Source organism: Nelumbo lutea, chromosome 2, assembly GCF_056320005.1.
Source record: "Nelumbo lutea isolate HS-2025 chromosome 2, American lotus-T2T, whole genome shotgun sequence".
Lineage (NCBI taxonomy): Eukaryota > Viridiplantae > Streptophyta > Magnoliopsida > Proteales > Nelumbonaceae > Nelumbo > Nelumbo lutea.
The window spans coordinates 41315173-41334285 of NC_142685.1; the positions used below are offsets into that span (position 1 = coordinate 41315173).

Below are 19113 nucleotides of genomic sequence, written 5' to 3' on the forward strand. Positions count from 1 at the left end.
GAAAGATTGTGTGCTGAATAGGGAAATACCTTGGCTAAAGACCTTGGAAATCTTTAATCAATTCTCCTTTAATGACCTTTGGAGAAATTGGTCAGCAGTAGTGAGGTGTTCATCCCTAAAGGACAAATCAATTACAAGCTGGTCTCTTCCATCCGAAGGTTCACTGAAGTTGAACTTTGATGGAAGTAGCATGGGTAATCCAGGATTATCTGGAATGGTGGGTGCTTTGAGAAATGAGAAGGGAGAGATTTTGTTGCTCCACTCAGGTCCCTTAGGAATTGGGGACTCCATCAGGGCAGAACTATTAGTTGCTGTACAAGGGGTGCATTTTGCAAACCAGCTGGGGGTACAACACCTAACAATCGAGGGGGATTCCAAAGTGGTGGTGGATTGGTTGAAAAATCCTGAAGAGGCAATGTGGCGTTACAAGAATGAAATGAAGAAATTTAGTTGGTTGACAAGGAATATGTCGGTCACTGTACAGTGGGTGGGGAGATCAGCATATACTTTGTCAGATGTGTTAGCCAAGCAAGGGGTAAATAGGGAAGAATTGTTTTGGGCTCAGTTGTGATTCTTGCTTTTCTTTCCTAGTTTACTTGTAAGATTCAAGGGGGCTGCAGCTCGTGCCTCTCCCTAGGATGTTGTATGAACTCACTCTAAATCAGCTTATGAATTAATAAATTTATTATAATTCATCAAAAAATAAAAAAATAAATTCAAATGGCTGAGTAGGGATATTGTGGTTCATTACAACTGGGTGAAGAGGACTGCTAATTCTTTTGTTGATGGGTTAGCAAAGCAATGGGTGAATAGGGATTCGAAATTTTGTACTAATCTTTGACTTTTTTCCATTGTATTCTTTTGGTGGGGAGTTGTCTTTTTACCTCCCCTTTGTACCTTAAGCTTCACATAGTTTCATATCATTAATAAAGTTTCTTGTTATTGATTAAAAAAAATGAGAATTACTTCTAATATGGTCTGAAGTGTTAAACAGGACATTGTCATCTCCATCCCTCGTTCAAGTTAAACCTTGAGTGCAGATGCAGTAGCCATCAAGCTTCAGATCAACCACACCTCTATGTGGGAGGATTCCACTCCTACCATGACAGATTCATAAGGTGATGGCAGAGCAAAATGCCAAGACTAATTGCAAATAATTTGGGGATTGACTTGTTTTTTACTAACTAAACCCAATAGAGGTTTGATTTGGGTCTATTTTTTCAGTAGGGGGATTTGCAAGGAAGGCGTTCAGAGAACTGGAAGTGAAGGATTGTGAGAAAGTGATATTTTCAAAGTGGCTGGGTCTAATTTGAGGTTTGTAGAAACTCAAGAAAGATTCAAAGCTTCTGGTGAATGAATTACTGACAAAGAGGGTGGAGAGACGTTGGAAAATGAGACCATTAAGAAGAATGCGATGGAGTTAGGGAGGATAAATGCATGTTCTAAGGTGGATTTAAAGGATACTGAGAAGGTGCCTAATGCTGTGAGGCATTTCTGAAGTCAGAAACACCATCGGCTTATTCAGGTTTTGAAAGTTTTTGCTAGGTTAAAAGCATAGTTTTCAAGGTGCCAAGGCGAGGCTGGGTGACAAGGGGCACCTAGTCGCCTAGGCAATGGATTTTTTTTATGTAGAAACATAGATCATAGGGTAGTTCCCTAGGTACCATAACCATATTTTCTTAATAATTATTCATAATGTTCATAAGAAAAGTATAGAGTTCATGTTAAAGTATAGAAAATCAGTATATTCATGAGAAGAAAAAGAAGGAAAAGAAAATTTAAAAAGTATAGGGTTTGAACCCTTATTTTTGGTATAGGAAAATAAGAAAAGAAAAAATTTTAAGTTCTTATTATTGGTTCAATACAGCATTTAGCAATGTTTGTGTTGATTAAACCCTAACAATTAAGAAAATAATAAAAAGAAATTAGTATATAAACACACAAAATGAATATTTTAGTTTAATAATGTCTATTTTATAATTATAATATCAAAAAGTAAAGAATAAAGAAGTATTTTATAATATAAAGTACAAAACTGCTTGGCGATTAGGCAAGGCGAGCCTCAAAGGGTGCCTTGTCGCCTAGGTGTTGCCTTGACAACTATGGTTTAGAGGGGGGCTTTTTGGAGTTGGGTCCAACAAAAAGGTTAAGAAAATCAATGAAAAGTATTTAAAAGAAGCAAATAGATAGTGGCATAAGCCCTTGAAGTTGCTGAGTAATTGAATATTGTTTGGTTTTTGCTGGAGTTTTGCCTTTTTCTGGAGTTTCTATTGCTGGTGACTTGGGTCGGGTGAGATTGGTGTTTGGTGGCTTGTTAGAGGAATTAGGTTGAAGTCTAGTTGTTGATTAGTTGAGTAGGGGTGTTTTTTGGGTTTGGTTGGATGTTTTCCTCTCTAGTCGAGTGCTTTTTGGTGGAATTGAGTTTTGAGTGGTTTGAGGGGTTGTTGCTTTCTTCTATTGGGTGATTTTCTTGTCACCTTGTAATCTCTGTCTCTCTCTCTCTCTCTATTTTTTCTTCTTTTCATTAAAATTTTTATCTACTTTCAAAAAGTACTTTATACAAGGGCAAGGACATTCTTAACACATCATAAAAAAAAAACCAGTAGGTAAGGTCCCATTTGGCATTGTTCCTGCCTGCTCCTGTTTCTGGAGAAATTCCTGTTTCAGAACAGGAATGGAATTTCTGGTTCCTGGGAATGACACAAGTGTTTGGCAATTTGTTCCTCAGGAGCAAGTTTCTATTCTAAAGAAACAGAAACAATGTTTCTGTTTGAGGGATTGTTGCTTTCTTCTATTGGGTGATTTTCTTGTCACCTTGTAATCTCTCTCTTTTTTTTTTCTTCTTTTCATTAAAATTTTTATCTACTTTCAAAAAGTACTTTATACAAGGGCAAGGACATTCTTAACACATCATAAAAAAAAACAGTAGGTAAGGTCCCATTTGGCATTGTTCCTGCCTGCTCCTGTTTCTGGAGAAATTCCTGTTCCAGAACAGGAATGGAATTCCTGTTCCAGAACAGGAATGGAATTCCTGGTTCCTGGGAATGACACAAGTGTTTGGCAATTTGTTCCTCAGGAGCAAGTTTCTATTCTAAAGAAACAGAAACAACGTTTGGATACGTTGTTGAATCTTGAGATTTAGTTTTTCAAATCCGTACACATACAAAGCATTGTTGCATGTCCTCAAAGTAATAAAAAAGGACCACACAGAAATGATGCATTGAGAAATGAAAATGAGTAAACATAACAACGAAGAGATTAGTCTAGGTTGTTGAAAGCAAGAAAAACCTAGGCAGCCTGGTCAAAGCTTTGCAAGAGGTGAGTCCGTTGACGGTAGGAAGAAGGAAGAAACCTACTCAGCTCGACTTGGGGCTTTCTTATGTCTGAAATCGCAAAATTATGATTTTGCCCTGGCAAACACCTGGAGAACTAGCACACTTGTTCACAACTTAAAGAGGATGTCGTGGGAACCATGTGTTCTCGAGTTTCTCGTTCCTGAGGAGTGACGTCCTGGTCACCCCAAAAAAACAAGTTGGGACTGCAAGGAACACTCCAGAAGAACCCGTTCCCACCTCAAACGTGTTTCCGTTCCGTGGGAACGTTGGGAACGCGAGGAACACTCCTGCGGAATGATGCCAAATGGGACCTAAATGTCCACTTGCATATCATACAGACAATAGGAGAAGAGGTATGTAATCTCTATTGTGAGATTGTCGCTCATTGTATGTATTTACATTCCTCGTCCGAGTGTCCAATGAAAATCTGGCATAGCACCCGATCATCAGACGCCAATGGATTTTAAGAATTAGGACAGGAATATGAGAAAATAAGGTCACAGTTTCTAGAGCAGTTTTTGGAGGTTTGGGGAGGATTGAGTACATCTCAGACTTCGTTTTGGAGGGATCAGTGTGATTAAGGTGGCCAGGTGGCCCTTGGCCCTTTTTTTGATAATTAGGTGGCTCCTGGCATTTTGGCTCAATCAATATGTTCCAGAGCAAAGTTTGATGCCACAAGCATTGTATCGACTCCATGGAAAAGGTGAAGGGACTGAGGGAAGGAAAAGGAATGTCCAAACCAAAATGTTTAGAAAGGCTCATAATTTTATAAGTTGCTTAAAGGAACGTTTTGATTGAGCCTATAAGAAAGTGGGCGAAACCCTTCTGCAATGTTCTGCCACTTTGAGAGACTTCAATTGGATACGTAATACGTTCTTTTTTCCTTTGGAAAAGAAGAAATGAAGATATGACCTAATTTCTTGAAGTGCATAATATGAAAATATCTATCCTTGATATTTACTGTAAATATCAACATATAAGCCATATCTGTTTCTGTATTCCTTCTAAGCCTCGTTTGTTCCTGCCTTATACTGTAATTTAATCATTCTTTTTTTGTATGTTTGTATAGTTTCCCATGATAGTTGGGCAATAAATCCAAAAAGAAATAACATGACTTTGGGGGCCTAGACGACCATTCCAGTTGAAATCCTTTTGCTAGGTTTTAGTTACATCTCCATTGAAGAGAAGAGACTGCTATATGGTTTCTTATCCAGAGCTTGATAAACAGCCCAAACCCAAATCTGGGTGCTCTTTGAAGCTTTTCAATCAAAGGCTGACATTCTCTTTGTCGTGTTCTTCCTCCCTGTTTCACGGGTAACAATGGACCTGCTGTGAAGCTGGAATTGAATTTGTAATAAGAAACCATTCGAAGTAAACTGTAAAACAGCATGAAAGTGGTTGGTAATAATTGGGGGATTTGGAACCATTTATACCGTTTGTTTAATATCAATTCAATCAGCTAATTTCCAGGCCTCTCAGGATGTTCATTCTCTCACGAGGGTATTATTACTCTCCGTATATGCCAGAGTTCGACCAGTTGGTGAAAACAGGTCCTCCCAAGTTGCATTCCCAGACTCGAAGTCGAGGAATCCCAGAATAAGGTTGACTGATGCCCAGTTCTTCCATAAACGTGGGGCTCACAGCTGAAGTGGATCAACTATAATGGCTTATTACTTTGTCTTTGAGTAAGTTCTAATGACAGAAGCTGAAGTTGAGTAAACATTGAGTGAAGTTCAGATTTGTGACTTCCTCATCTATATGTTGGACTTGGACCTAGTCACCTAAAGCTAAGACCACAGATGTGACGAAAGGTGCTCGCCACGCTGATTCGTGGTTATATTATTGCCATCACTGTCCACGAAGTGCAATCTTTTGGCACGCAATTCTGTGAGTCCGTTTCCCTATGGCTTAGAGTTCGAAATCTGCACACATCCCTGCAAAATTTCTGTCGCCGTTTTTGAATGCCATAATTTTCCCCAATTGTTCTACGAAGAATCTTGTCTCAGACTGTTCCATTAGGTAAGGGAGTCACTGCTGGATGTTCAAGCCTGCAGTTCGTACAAACTACACAAACGCCCGACTGCCTCTGCCCTTTGGAAAGTTTTTAGGGGATTAGTTTTGATGAATTTTGTGATTCTAAGAATCATTGAGTTTGGATGAATGGAACACCTTTGAACCAAACGGAATTTATTGTGAATATCAAATTTGTTTCCATTAAGGTGGTGTTTAGTATCGTGGAATGACACGAGATACTTAGGACGTTCGGTTGGCCAGTGGTGTAGACCGCAATGGGCTAATTTTTCATCCATGGGTTTTTCTTGTGGATCAAAACATGCAACCCTGTTGTATGCTATGAAGACTGATCTCATGCTTCACATATGATGTTTACCTAAGGTAAACTCAATTTCTTTTACCGTTCCAACTTCTCTTACAGAGCACCTCCACTACCCCTTATTCTCCGCTCGCCTCTGGAACTCCGGCCACCACTACTTCACCACTCGTCGTTGCAATTCTAACCACGGCTGCACTGAACCGCTGGCGGTAAGCGCCTCATCTCAGTCTACTCTTACCCCTATTTCATATTTGTTTTGCAACTGATGAATACGTGCTTTTTCGATTCTTTTGCTTTGTGACTAGTTACATGTTTACATATCCACATGTTTATGTATTGTGGAAAACAAAATTTCTCTTCATCTATAGAATTGTAAAAGCAATAAAAACACATTCTATTCGTTTGTAGAAAGAAAAACAGTGTTTTAGATCCTTCTTGATCTGAGCTTAATGTTGTGCTTTTGCAATTTACTTTCTCCCCAAACATCCAAAACCCGCAAAAGGCTGTCAGACAATGATTATTGGAAAAAGGGCAACCTTACTTTGTCAAGCATTTTACCTAAAAGTCAAAAGCCATCTTTACGCTTACTTTCCGGGGCAAAGGGGTAACCTTCTATGACAAATGGGACCTGCATATTTTTCTTTACATGATTTGTTTTTAATTTTTTTTTTTTGGATGGGTAGTTGCAATATGAACTAGATCTTTGAGTCTTACAAAGTCTTGGCCACATCCATGATATGTATACAAACCATTTAACTCGGGTTTAGATTTCTAAGTAAAATGCATGTCATAGACATCTGACTTGGTATTCTTCATGTTAATTCCCCTGATTATTGGTTCACATACTAATCTTGGTGAAAATTGAATCACAAACTGTCTCTCCCTCTATTGGGACCCTATTAGTTCAACTGTAAAGATGCAACCAACACTCCCAAATTTCTCTGGCTCAGTCAAGCTGAGCATGTAATCTGAATTGAAATTTTCTGTTAGGGAACTTCAATTTTCTTAAAGGTTTAGAAGTTGGTATCTAATTGAAATTTTCTTCAAGGATGAATAAACCATGAAAGTCCACAATATATAAATATTATAGTTAACAGTCTTGCGTAATCTGAATTTTGGTCAAATTGATTGTAATTTATAGTGTTTGATTTTGAGGTACAATTTGTTGTATGTAAGACTACATATAATTTGATGTATGCAACAAATTACACGTTCCTTCTTTGAGGATTGAAAATTTCTTTGGGTCAACATTTTGATTTAATGTTTTGATTCAGTCCAATCAATTTTCAGGTTGGATAAATAGTCATGATACTTTGCATTAGCTTAAGTTGCATGCCATTAGAGTCAACTTTTGATTTCTGATAGAATTTTACCAATTTCCGAGGTGGGTTCATGCCAAATATAACAGTAATTTGCATTTGCATATCTTGATCCACCATTTAACTTGTCAAACTTTAGATTGAGCTTTGATGCAAAAAGCATCACAATGGCTATTAGCTTACTTAGCAGGACTCAGACTCAACATCACCTCAGGATTCTTCTTCCATCTAGGGTAATTGCAGCAGAGACAATACCCAATTGCCTCAAGGAGGATTTTTATCTGCATCATCTTTGATGTGTTGTATGAAGTGTTATTGTATTTCATGTCCCAGTAATCTACAAAAATATTAGAGTTGAGACCTCTACATGAATCGTCATTCTCTTGATCAATTAAGTCTATTTCTTTATGTCCCTCTCAACATTTCTGACTTATTTGTACTTTAATATCTCTTGCTAAAAGTACCTACATCAGCAAGCTTTTAAGTTCTCGAAAAGATTCACTTCAGATTCATTGTGAAGGAAATACATTACAAAATTGAAAATGCTACTCCAATTGACCAACCTTCAAGGCTATTGTCTAAAAATGGGAATACAAATAAACTAAAAATTGTAGTTCTATGGATGTGGATTATCTATATACATATCAATCAGAACAATGTTCAGAAAGAAAAGATACAGATATGAATGGAAATAATCCTAGTATTATGGAAGGAATTTTCAGAAACTACAGAGTTACACTCCCATATGTACAGATTCTCCTTAGAAGAAAATATTTTTGTCTTAGATGCACAAGGCTCCAGATTTTACACTGGAGTTCAAATAAAAAAGATTGCAAATTCTGATTTTTGCTTCAGATTTTACTATTCTTTACTTCAGTTTTTATGTTAATTCTTTACAGTAACACAACACAAATTGATAATAGAAATTAAAATGAATTACATTTGAAGAGTGAAGGCTCATTAAACAACAAAAGATGTTAATTTCAGTGGCAAGTTCAAAGGGATCTATTCACCTATTTATGAAGTTTTTATGTTGTTCTGTAGAAATCTTGATCTAGTAATTGATTGCACTAATAAAATACAAGAATTAAGAAAAAGAAAAAGTAAGAAAATGAATTTTTTTTGGAAAAGTACGGACAGACCCAATGCAGATTTCTGAATTCCACTCCAGATCTATAAACATTCAAAATGTCAAATACCCACCTAAAAATTCTGACCCCGGGCTGAACTATCATTCTCCCATTTCTTTTTCCCCTATGAGGTGATCCTTCAAAACCTGGTAATTTGGCATATCTTGTGAGTGCCAATTGCCATAACTCTTTCCTGACTTCTCTATGGTCTAGGAACACAACATATGTGGGTCTTGGTCTTAATGGACTGTCTTAACTTGCCACCTTTCACATGCTTCTAGCATTTGAACCCACCAGATGGAACCTAAATTGGGAGACCCGGTAGGTTGAAAATCAGCTTGTACAGAATGTTTACAGCCCACTGTTGTTACTGCATTCAGAAAATGGAGATAAGTTTCTCTAATAGTGCAGTAGTTCTATATAGAATATCAAAATTAGATGGTTAGTCAATCAAATTAAACTGATTTTTTATACATCCATGGCCTTAGTTGGGACTTACTCATTGATTGGCTCTGATTGTTAATATTATCAATTATCATTAATATGGTTACTCATTTTTAATTCTTATTAATATGATTAATATTATTTTTATTAATTATTAATACCCTTACCACACATCTTTGTCCATGGTACAAAACAACTATTCTGTTGGGGTGAAAACACACCACCCAATTTCTATAAAGCCACTCTGACAGCCTTTCAATGCAATAACCCTTTGTCAGAATTGAAATTTAGAAATATCCTACTCTGGGAGTCTTCCAAAAAGCCTTCCGCGCTGTCAACGTTAATAATCTCTGGCATACATTCTTGTCACAAGCACACAAGACAATTTAGAGTTTACCCAAGTTTTATAAACTAATAACAACCTGAGCAGGTTTCATTCATATTCATATATCATCAATGCAACCTTGTCAATTTGTGAAGTGAGACAACTTATGATAATGCTGACAAGAGTTTGTAAATCTGCAAACCCATTTTTAATACACTGACAACATCCAAAATACTTATTTGGTAAATCCTACTGCACTCGTTAAAAGCAGAGAGGACTTCAAAAAAAAAAAAAGTTGAAAATCCCCCACCAACAAAATAATAAATGATAGAGAATCAACGTTGATCGGTTGATCTACCCCCTTGGTAATATAATATATGTATTCCGCAAACTGCCGGTTGGTGAATGATACTTGAGCCATATATTTACATTCTTTAGTGCTGTTTCCTGCTTCTTCCCATCTTTTCCTTAATTTATAGTAGTGAGAGGTGGTCTTGAATCTCTTGCCTGAGCTGCCTCGTAAACCCCTGGTAAATGCTTGACATCACCATTTGCTTGTTTACCAGATTTTGTGTCCCAAAATGACTTCAACAACTCCTCAAAAGATGGAGTCCTGAATTCTTCGATGGATGTCATGCACGGTAAATTAAATGACCTTTTCCTCGGTGTTGAACAAGTTGGTTCTTCCACCTAGATGACAAAAGATATATTAGAGGTATACACTTGAACAGAAACAAAAGACACGAGCAAAGGTGGTACACCAAACCATATCAATGATGTTTACCTTGTATTCCTCCAGAAGATACTTCCCTGCATTTTCTGTAATCTCAACAATATTGTGATAGTGATTGCTCTTCAGTTCCCTCAGATCTCCACAGCAAGGAATAATCATGGAATCAATGTTCCCGCATGCATCATGGTCAAGTTTCAAGGAATCTACAATAATGACATAGAAATGTAATAAAATATCCTGGAAAGCTCTATCCAACGTTGCTTGTGAAATTAAAAGCAATGCTCATGCTCATATGCAACTAGAAACTTACGTTCAATAGAGGAAAGAAGGTTCTTGTTTGCAAGGTTGATGTCCTCAAGAGCAGATGTGGCAGCAGAAGACAACTGAGCACGCAGCATCTGATTGGCTTCCACTCCTCTCCTGCCACCGCAAAATGTAAGACAAGAAAAGAAAAACAAGTGCATCTTCAAATTGATAAATAATTGGACAATAAAATTAGTAACTCACTTGACGATGGAATCAACAGATTCAACATTGTTGCTTTCTAGACAAAGAAGAGAATCTTGGGCATTTTGCCATTGTTGTGCACCCATTCTTGCTTTGGTCATGCTGATCATTATTTTAACAATAGAAATTTCAGGCAGTTGAACAGCGTTTACCAAGCATAGGTTATATGGAAAAATGAAAGTATAACAGGATACAGGGAAAATATCAGTTGTCAGAAGAGTTCCCCATACCAGTGTTGGAGACCTTCATACAAGTCATTTTTCCCACTCTCCACGGTAGCAGTGTCTTCAAGATAGTTGGTTTCAGTTTTCTCCATGTAAATTGTCCATTCTTCTTTGACGGAAGCGGCGAAATCTTTCATTGTTGACATTTCTTCTTGTACCTTACTTGTTCTGCTGGCTGCACACTCACGAAGACCATCCACTGCTGTTTGAACCTGAACAATGGAAAGCATATATAATTCAGAAGGGAGCCCACCCTCTAAAATAATTGTCTTCACATTGAAGCTAGATAATTGACGTTTCATTACCATGCCCTCAAAAAATGTTTACCTTGTTACTGTCAACCTTACCATTGTCATTAGTTGCATGGTGTCTGATAAAGTAATTGAATTTACTGCTTAGAAGACAATTAAATTGTTGTTGATAACAAAATAAAATATCTTTGGTTTCCTTGATCTGGTTCAGAGTGAACACTTTGGATTAGTTTTTCTTTTCTTTTCCTTTAGGCTGTGTTTGGTTTGAAGGAAAAAGTAGTTAAAGGTAGGGAAACCTTTACAAACCATGTATACGGTTCCCTGCCTTTCCCTTCCTTTCCCTACCTTTTCCTTCAAACCAAACATAGCCTTATAGGATTGATTAAAGAGCCTTTGATAGATAACGGAAATATGCTGACCATTACAACAGACAATTCTAGCCTAGATTCCTGACATTACAATTCCAGGAAGAAAAGTACAAAAGTGAAGTCGTTACTAAACATGGTAAGTAACAGAAGACATGCAATTGGTGATCCTCTATCCTTAAAACTGTTTTGATTATGGAATGTAGCCTTCACTAATAGAGAGGGGTTATTAAAAAACTTTTACATAAGAAAAGGCAGAAGCATATGCAATATGCTTCATTTGTTAATTATTTTAACACTTTGCTTTTGGCCTTTGGTTGGATAGCAAACTTCAAAGTTTACAACTTTCAAGACATATTTTCTTCATGAAAGTGCTATGCAGAGAATACATTCATCAAAATTATGGTTAATTTTAGTTAATTTGAGTGTGTTTAAAAGATAAACAATTTCAATATGTTTATCCTATATCTATGCCAGAAGCCTGTCAGCCACTGGTGCAACAGGCATCAATTGCTGGATTATGCAAGATGTAAACAACGATGCAACTGAAATAAGGATAGAAATTGAAGAATGCATCACATTTTTGTAAGTTCTTCGGGTTATTTTATGCTTCACTAATACAAGCAATAGAATGGTCAAGTATATTAGTTTTGGTAAAAAGAATGATTCAGTATATCCCCAAAGCAAAGATCACAGCATCTCTCCTACATCCAAAAGATCATGTTCCCATAAAGTCAAACAAAAACAAGAATACATACCAGTTTTTTCTTCCTAGCACTTGAGCTTGCTAGCAGCTCTGCCACTTTTTCTAAAAGTTGCCTTTCTTCATTAGCAGCACACTCCTTCAGAAACAAAGTAAATTGTTAGCAATTGAACTTCATTGATAGGACAGACCTTCAGGTGCAAATAAATAGTTATGATCATATTTACAGGATTAAACAGGAGAAAAAGAAAGACCTCGAACTTCTTTTCTAGTTCGCACAGTTTCTTGTTGTCTACAGTCTGTGCTTCTTCAACAATCTGGGTCAATTTGGACGCATGCATATCTAGTGTCTTGAAGAAGTTTACTGTAATTTTAGAAATAGATCTTGTGGCTTCCACCGTTCTAAAGTGTCCCTGTGTAGTGTGCACAATTTAATAAAGCAATCAATTGAATTACAACAATCTTAGCTTGCCTCCAAGCACACACTGGAGTTTGCGAAATAAAATAATTGCCAGTTGCTAACCTCACGCTGTTTTTGTGCATATGCAGCTAGCTTCTTCTTTTGACTGGAAAGGTTGCTTTGAAGATCATTAAGTATCACATCAGCCTCTGAGGCAATTCCCTTGAAAAGCTGTATTATGGGATAAAGGTCAAGCAACAATAAGGGTGACAATGGTAGAAAAGTTAAAAAAGTAAAAAAAAAAACGCAGTAAGCAATTCTTACATCCTTAAAGGCAGATGAATGCCTAGAAACTTCTGAGTTTAGATGGTTGAATGTAGACTCAGAATTCTCATTAAGCTCCCCTGCTAAATCATCTAATGCTTTTATACCAGAACCATACATGGTTTTCAGATTTGACACTCGTCCTCGAAGTTCTTCTGTGGCCTACAGAAAGATGATGAGATAGAACAATATATTCAGGTTACTGATTAAGATTTTGGGAATGATTTTATCACCTTCAGAAAATGTATTCTACCTCAGTCTTTGTGGAGACAAATGACTGCATATCTTCCTCCATTTCTTTCAGTTGATGCTCCTGTTGTGTCACAGAAGTTGCAACAGTCTTATGCAAGACTTCAAGCTGCTGAGTTAGTTGAGACTGGAATTTCTGGATAAGAATTCTGTTTCCATTTTCTATTTTATCCTTCCTCTCTGTAGACGATCAAGCATAGCAGAATAAGCAAAAGAAAGTTGCAGACATTTCCTAGTAAAGGATAAAATCCAAAGCAATCTACTTCTCAAAAACATGAGTACAAACCAATTTTGGCAAAGAGGCCAGATATGTCCGATGCTGCATTCTCTAGCTCTGCCCGAAGTTCAGTTGCCCGTTCAACAAGTGCTTTCTCTAAAAGATCAAGGCTACATGTCAGTGTCTGAAACTCAAATGAAATCTAAGATATTCAGAAGAAAACAATAAAGTATCCTTGAGAACTAGATCCAGAGTAGATAATGCAGACAGACATGTGAGAAGTGCCATTGGATTTGTCAAATATCCCTAACTAATGAAACATAGTAGTCAAACATCGTCAAAACATATACCCATGCTACCAACAGGCTGCTATACTACAAGATAAAAAAATGGAGAAAAGTTTTCCCTTGGGACTAAAAGGTGCAATGTCATTATGTCAATCACATAAATATTAGAAACCATTGCACAAGATGCATAAAAAAATTTGATGGCACTTCGCTCACCAGATCTGAGGAGATTGGAAATCAGATACTCCTGTCCTTTAATTGTAGCATTTGCTTGTCTATATCTTTCCTCTAGATCAAATAGTGCATGTTCAGTGTCTTCAAGCTTTTTCTGCAGTAGGCATGCAAACAAAAGAAGAATAGGAAGTAGTTTAGTTTCTTTTGCTGAAAAGTGGATAGAAATAGTGGAATAGTTCTATTGACAAGTGAGAGTTTCTAGAAGATGAACATTCAACCACATCGTACCTGAGTCCTTTCGAGTTTTTCACTTAATTCTGCAATCAACTGTTGCCGGGTATTGTAAAGTCCTTGAAGCTCCAGGAGTTGCTACTTGCAACATATTGTTAATTAGTCAAGCCTCTTTAACAGGAAATCTTAAGGCCTGTAAGCCCCTAACAATTTTTAGAAATATATAAACTACCTTGTCCTTGGAATCTGAATCAATTTCCATGCGTTCTATTTTCTCAGCCATGGCCTGGGCAAAGAAACAGATGGCAATAATGGATGAAATTTCCAAGTCAGTGAAAAACTCTCAAATGCAGTTTTCATTGGAGAGAGTAACTCATAATTCAATTGAAAAAAGAAAGAGCTGGACCTTCTTCTCAGCCTCATCTTGGAGGTAACGGTCCCGTGGTATATAGATGCCATTCTTCTCTCTGGCGGCATATACCTCTGGTGGGAGATAAATAACAAAAAATACAACATCAAATCTGTCAGACACTACTTTTACATCTATTATTTGAAGCATCCATTTTGTTGAGAAAAAGTTAAATATTTATCAAAAATTATATTTCAGCATTTTATTAGATTGATGGTTCAAAAGTATGACCAAGCAGCCCCAAGTAGGAAATTTATCAGCAACCTTGCTTAAGGCGGTCAATCTCAGAATACAGGTCCTTTATCAGTGCAGATTTCATCATCTTCTGATTAATCTGACAAAATCAAGAAGTCATCCAAGAATATTAAATTAGAGTCCAAGGGAAAACATCTTGACTAAAAACGCACAAAGAAACAGAAACCAACAAAGCAACCGAATCCCTAACCTCTGGTTTATTCTTGATGTTTTTGGCACGGTGTGCATAATCCAGAGTGCTGAGTGTCTCTTCCAAACAGTGGATAGAAGGTGATATTGTGGCAATAATGCAGGTCTTTGTCTTTCCTCCCAAGGAATCCCTTAACAACCGTGTTAATTTGCTATCCCTGACAGACCAAGCAATATCCTTGTTATTTTTTACACATTATAGTTTTATCAACATACGCTACATGTCACTAGGAAATGTAATATTGGATTCATAAACAATACCTATATGGGACATGGCCAGAATGTTCAACAAGTGCATTAATGACACGGCCAAGTGTAAGCAAGCTTTTATTAATCTCCCCTGCTTCCCTTGCCCTTCCCTGCAAGCATAGGTTTTGTTATAGCCACATCTAGAAGATTACAAATTTACTAAAGCTGTCTTAAATCATAATTTCATATTGACCACTAAGACAGATTAAGCAATACCATTGCATCTACAAGAATGCCATTTATCCCTACTAAGGATATGTGCACTTGAGCATAAAAGCATATGTATACACATGCACATATCAGCATTTTATGCCAAGAGAACATATATCAACGTTACAAGGAATGTGATAAGTTCTGCATTTGTGCTACTAACCATAGTAACCTGCTTACCTCTCGTGCACCAGAACGTGATATGTTCTCAGAACCAGCAAGGTCAACAAGATTAAGCTTTCCACATTTGATCATTTCTTCCCCCTCGGGTGTACACTCCTTGATGTGAATTGTAATAGAAAATATTGAGTGAGAACGACTGCTTTGCTTGTTGAGGAGAGTTTCTGCGGTACGCCTTTTAGCAGAACCTTTCTCCAATATTTTGTATATTTCATTTGCAGTACAGACTATCTCCTCCTCCAAGCCTCTCACAAAAACACCACCTTTTCCATCTTCCATAAGGGCTATTGGTTTCTTTGACTTGTCATCAATGAACTTCGTACATTCTTCAGGTGCCAAAAGATCTGTTATTTCTTCATTGTACAGCTCTAGAAACGTAACCTTCACACTGTACTCAGAATTTTGAGCTTCAAGTATATCAAAAATTTGTCCAACTGCTCTAGGGATAACACCTGCATCACTTGGCAAATCCCCATTCTACAAAAGCAAAGTGAAGAAGAGGAAGCAGAGGTGAATTCATAATGGAAAGTAAATAAAGATAAATATAAAGCTAATTCACGTACAAGAAAAAGAACAGAACCTTCGATTTCCTTCCCCCTCCTTCCATTGTGTACGTTTTCCCTGTACCCGTCTGACCGTATGCAAAAATTGTGCAGTTATAACCTTCAAGAACTTCAATTACAATAGGAGAGACAGCTTGGTCATACAAGTCCTTCTGTAGGGATGTTGGACCAAAAACCTACAAATAAATACCCACCGTTATTATCCATTATTCAGCAGATGACATGGCCCCCGGTAGAGTGTTGTGAAATAGGACTCGTGTAGCTAAGCTCGTATGGTTGGGGTAAGGCTTCGTTGAGTTGAGCTGAGCATAATCCATTTAAAAAAAATGTTTCGAATTGTATATCTGTCAAAGTAAGTGTGAGAATTCTGACAGAGTAAGGGAAGATTTTAAATGTCAAACCTTGTCAAATGCAAAGGTTCTATCAATCTGCTTGTTTGCTATGTTCTGAATTGCAGATACTTCTCGTCTATGCTCGTTGCAGGAAATGACCACAGGTGTGTTCACCCTCATCTCATCTTCGCTCAAAGGTCTAAAAAATGCATAACGTCATCATCTGTTATTGGTATAACTTGCCCCATTAACTAGAAATTCAAGCGAAAAATCGAACTTTTCACTAACCTGCAACGGAGAAGAACCTGGACATTCACTCCCTTGTCATGTTTTGAGTTTCCATCCCCTGATCTCAAATCTCTTGCAGCCCTGTCACTTGATCGTGGAGTATGAGACGGAGAAACGGGGATAAGTCCCCCTCTCCTATGCTGTGAAGAGTCCATAATAAGCCTCTAATTTTCCTGCAAAATGAATGTAGTAAAAGAGTTAAAAAAAAAAACAAAAATCTATTAAGGAACATCAGCTGGAAATCTGAAAATGTAAAAGAACAAGATGTCCATATTCATTTATCCCCAGAATAAAAAATCCAAAAACCCACTCCGAAATACTAATGCAATTCCAATAATCAAGCAAACCATTGGAAAATCCAAAAATCGAAGCTTGAGAGATAACACAAGGGCAAAAAGTGATGAAAGAACAATAAAGGGAAAAGAGACGAGAGTGTGATAGGAAAAAGGAAGAACCGATTTAAGAAGTGCAAAGCTCCATCCAAGAACAAATATGCAACGAAAAATGCAATAAAAGAGGTACACAGTACTCACTAAAACTTAATTATTGTTAAAATAAATAAATAAATAAAAAACCCTAAGTGTAGTGGAGATTCACAGTCTGATCGACAACGATCGGTCAAACATTCACAACTAGAAACGCAGATTATGCAAATAAGATTGTTGAATCAAGCTGAAACACTTACAGTAAAGTGAAAGGCCAGCAAAGTGAGTCCACGAAATGTGGAAGAAAAATTCAAGAAGAATGTAAAATCTCTATAAAACAAATCTGTAGAAGAAAAAATATTCCAGAAACAATGGCGATGACGATTTCGAGCTGTGAATCGGTTTCGAATAAACTCGTGAGCACTCTCCGTTTTTTGTTTGTTTGTTTTTAAATTTTGAATTGACGAGTAGGAGTAGGAGACAGCAGAGATACTGAAGACTCTGGCTCGTGTAGGTGGTGTAGAAACAGAACATCAAGTGTTAATAATGACAGGAACCCATTACCGTTAAGCGACGTTTGATTTAAACCCAAAAAATTCAAAAACCAAGGAATAATTAGTATTTAACGTTGACGTCGTTAAGGTTCCGTTAATTTTTCATTTCTGACCGTTTGAAATGGACGAACATGATGATGCAATCCCTTTCTACTTTTTTGTAAAATTTTCATTTTGATTAATTTTTTAGAGCTCTCGGCGCTTGGCTTTTTCTCAATTCATGTTGGATTCAAGCAACCTCGCCCCTCAAGGCTTCAATATTTACACGATTGCCCTCAATCCTCCACGCTCCACCCTTGATCCTTGGTACCGCCGCCCGTTCCCTTTTGGATTTTTGATTTTTGAATGTGACCGCAATTTCAAATTATATTCCGAAATTACCCTTCCCCGTTTGAAGTAATGGCCGTCTCGTGACGATGAATTCAAAAACGCAGAAGTGGTATATGATATGTATGGGCAGGGCTGTCAATGATTCAACGGGTCGATTCTACCAGATCGACCAAACCGATTATATCGGTTCTGGTTATGTGATCTTAGCCCGATTAACAATTGGGTCGATTTTGGTTCGAATCTATTCAGATCCAAATCAATTATTTTGTTAACAATATAATGGATTCTAATTTTTATTATATTTTTTGTCTTAAAAGATAAATTTAATAGATAATATACCATAATTTTGGTAAAAAACAGTTGGTTTATTAACATATTATTTTACTTGCATTTTTATTTTAGGTTGTGTTTGGTTGCACTGCAAATTTTTTGCATTAATATAAATGTGTGGGGGTGCAAATGGAAAAAAAAATGCAAATTCTCCTTTAATTTTGTTTTGGGTCTTACTTTGTTCTATTTCATGTCTTAATTTACTTTATTTGTACTCCAATCAAACAAAATAAGCTGAAATTTGAAACAAAAATAAGTCAAATTTTACACTAAAATCATTTGCATTGCAATCAAACACAACCTTAGGTTATACCATTACATTATCAAAAATCATGTTTTAAGTTGTTTTTACATAAATAATTATTAATATCAGTATAATTGGGTGGATTGCATTCCATTAGTCCCACTGATAATCAGGACAATTCTGGGTCTATAGTTTTATATTAATTAATTATTAATCGGTATGGGACCGATAAATACTGTCCCGATCTAAACCTTGACCCATTGACGAACTGGTCATACTCATAGTATACTTGTAATATTATCATATATATAAAGTATAGCCTTTAAAATTTCTGGAATTTTTCTTGACTAAAATACCCCCTTTTTTGAAATATGGTTCCTTTATTGTGAGGGTAAACAATGTAAATTGAATACTATTATTCAATGCATTCAATTCCCTCATTAAATCCTACATTTAAGGTATTAACTCCCATTCACCCTCATTGAATCATATATTTAAAGCATTTTATTTATTCTCACCACTAAATTTCACTAAATAAATGCATACATAATAAATTAATAATTCCAATAACATAAAAACTTATACTTTTAAAATCTACATGGAAAAAAATAATGTTTTTATCTAAGTGGTGATAAGAAATTAATCCATTTTGAGTCAAATGGGCCAATGCATGTTGCCACAATTAAATAATAAAAAATTCAAAATAGATAAAATTAAAAAAATATATATAGAAATTAAAGAAAAATTTAGGAACATTTTTAATAGCATATATTCAACATATTAAATAATAATAATTATGATAAATACGAAATATGTTTATTATTTATGGAAATGGAATATAAAATTTAAAACCAATTGGAAATATAACTATTTTCCTATTCTCTTCTCTCTCATTAAATTGCATATCTAAGTTATATTCTCTCATTAAATCCTATATTTGAGATATATTTTTCTCATCATTAAATTCTACTAAGTAAATTCACAACATTAATTTTAACACTATAA

At 36.3% G+C, this 19113-nt stretch overlaps 2 protein-coding genes across 4 annotated transcripts in view; one reads left to right on the forward strand and one right to left on the reverse strand.

Annotated features, from left to right (window-relative positions):
• Positions 1-9747, forward strand: part of LOC148870087 (uncharacterized) — a 25276-nt gene extending 15529 nt beyond the window's left edge. Inside the window, exons 4-5 of one of the 3 annotated variants that reach the window (XR_016107654.1) lie at positions 5770-5876; positions 9452-9747. The gene's annotated coding sequence lies outside the window, so the exon portion shown is untranslated. Of the gene's footprint in view, positions 1-994; positions 1119-1224; positions 1752-5769; positions 5877-9451 lie in introns of those variants that run through there. The other 2 variants (XR_016107653.1, XR_016107655.1) reach the window with 2 other exon arrangements.
• LOC148870088 (kinesin-like protein KIN-5D) lies at positions 8963-17166 on the reverse strand. The gene is made up of 23 exons (XM_088971924.1): positions 16911-17166; positions 16226-16398; positions 16007-16136; positions 15623-15781; positions 15043-15519; positions 14665-14762; positions 14405-14561; positions 14224-14293; positions 13957-14033; positions 13783-13836; positions 13608-13688; positions 13362-13473; positions 12928-13014; positions 12646-12821; positions 12393-12554; positions 12192-12299; positions 11923-12081; positions 11724-11807; positions 10356-10561; positions 10126-10227; positions 9929-10038; positions 9670-9821; positions 8963-9575 (listed from the first exon to the last, which is right to left on the reverse strand). Exons 2-23 carry the CDS (start codon positions 16378-16380, stop codon positions 9354-9356), a joined length of 3138 nt encoding a protein of 1045 aa, XP_088828050.1. The 5' UTR covers positions 16381-16398; positions 16911-17166; the 3' UTR covers positions 8963-9353.
• Positions 17167-19113: the final 1947 nt, after the last annotated feature.

Coding starts and splice junctions, on each gene's coding strand:
- LOC148870088 (XM_088971924.1), bottom strand. CDS start 16,380: ATGGACTCTTCACAGCATAGGAGAGGGGGACTTATCCCCGTTTCTCCG. Junction 14,763..15,042: donor CACGTTCTGGTGCACGAGAG/GTAAGCAGGTTA, acceptor CTATGCTTGCAG/GGAAGGGCAAGGGAAGCAGG. Junction 11,808..11,922: donor AACTAGAAAAGAAGTTCGAG/GTCTTTCTTTTT, acceptor TTGTTTCTGAAG/GAGTGTGCTGCTAATGAAGA.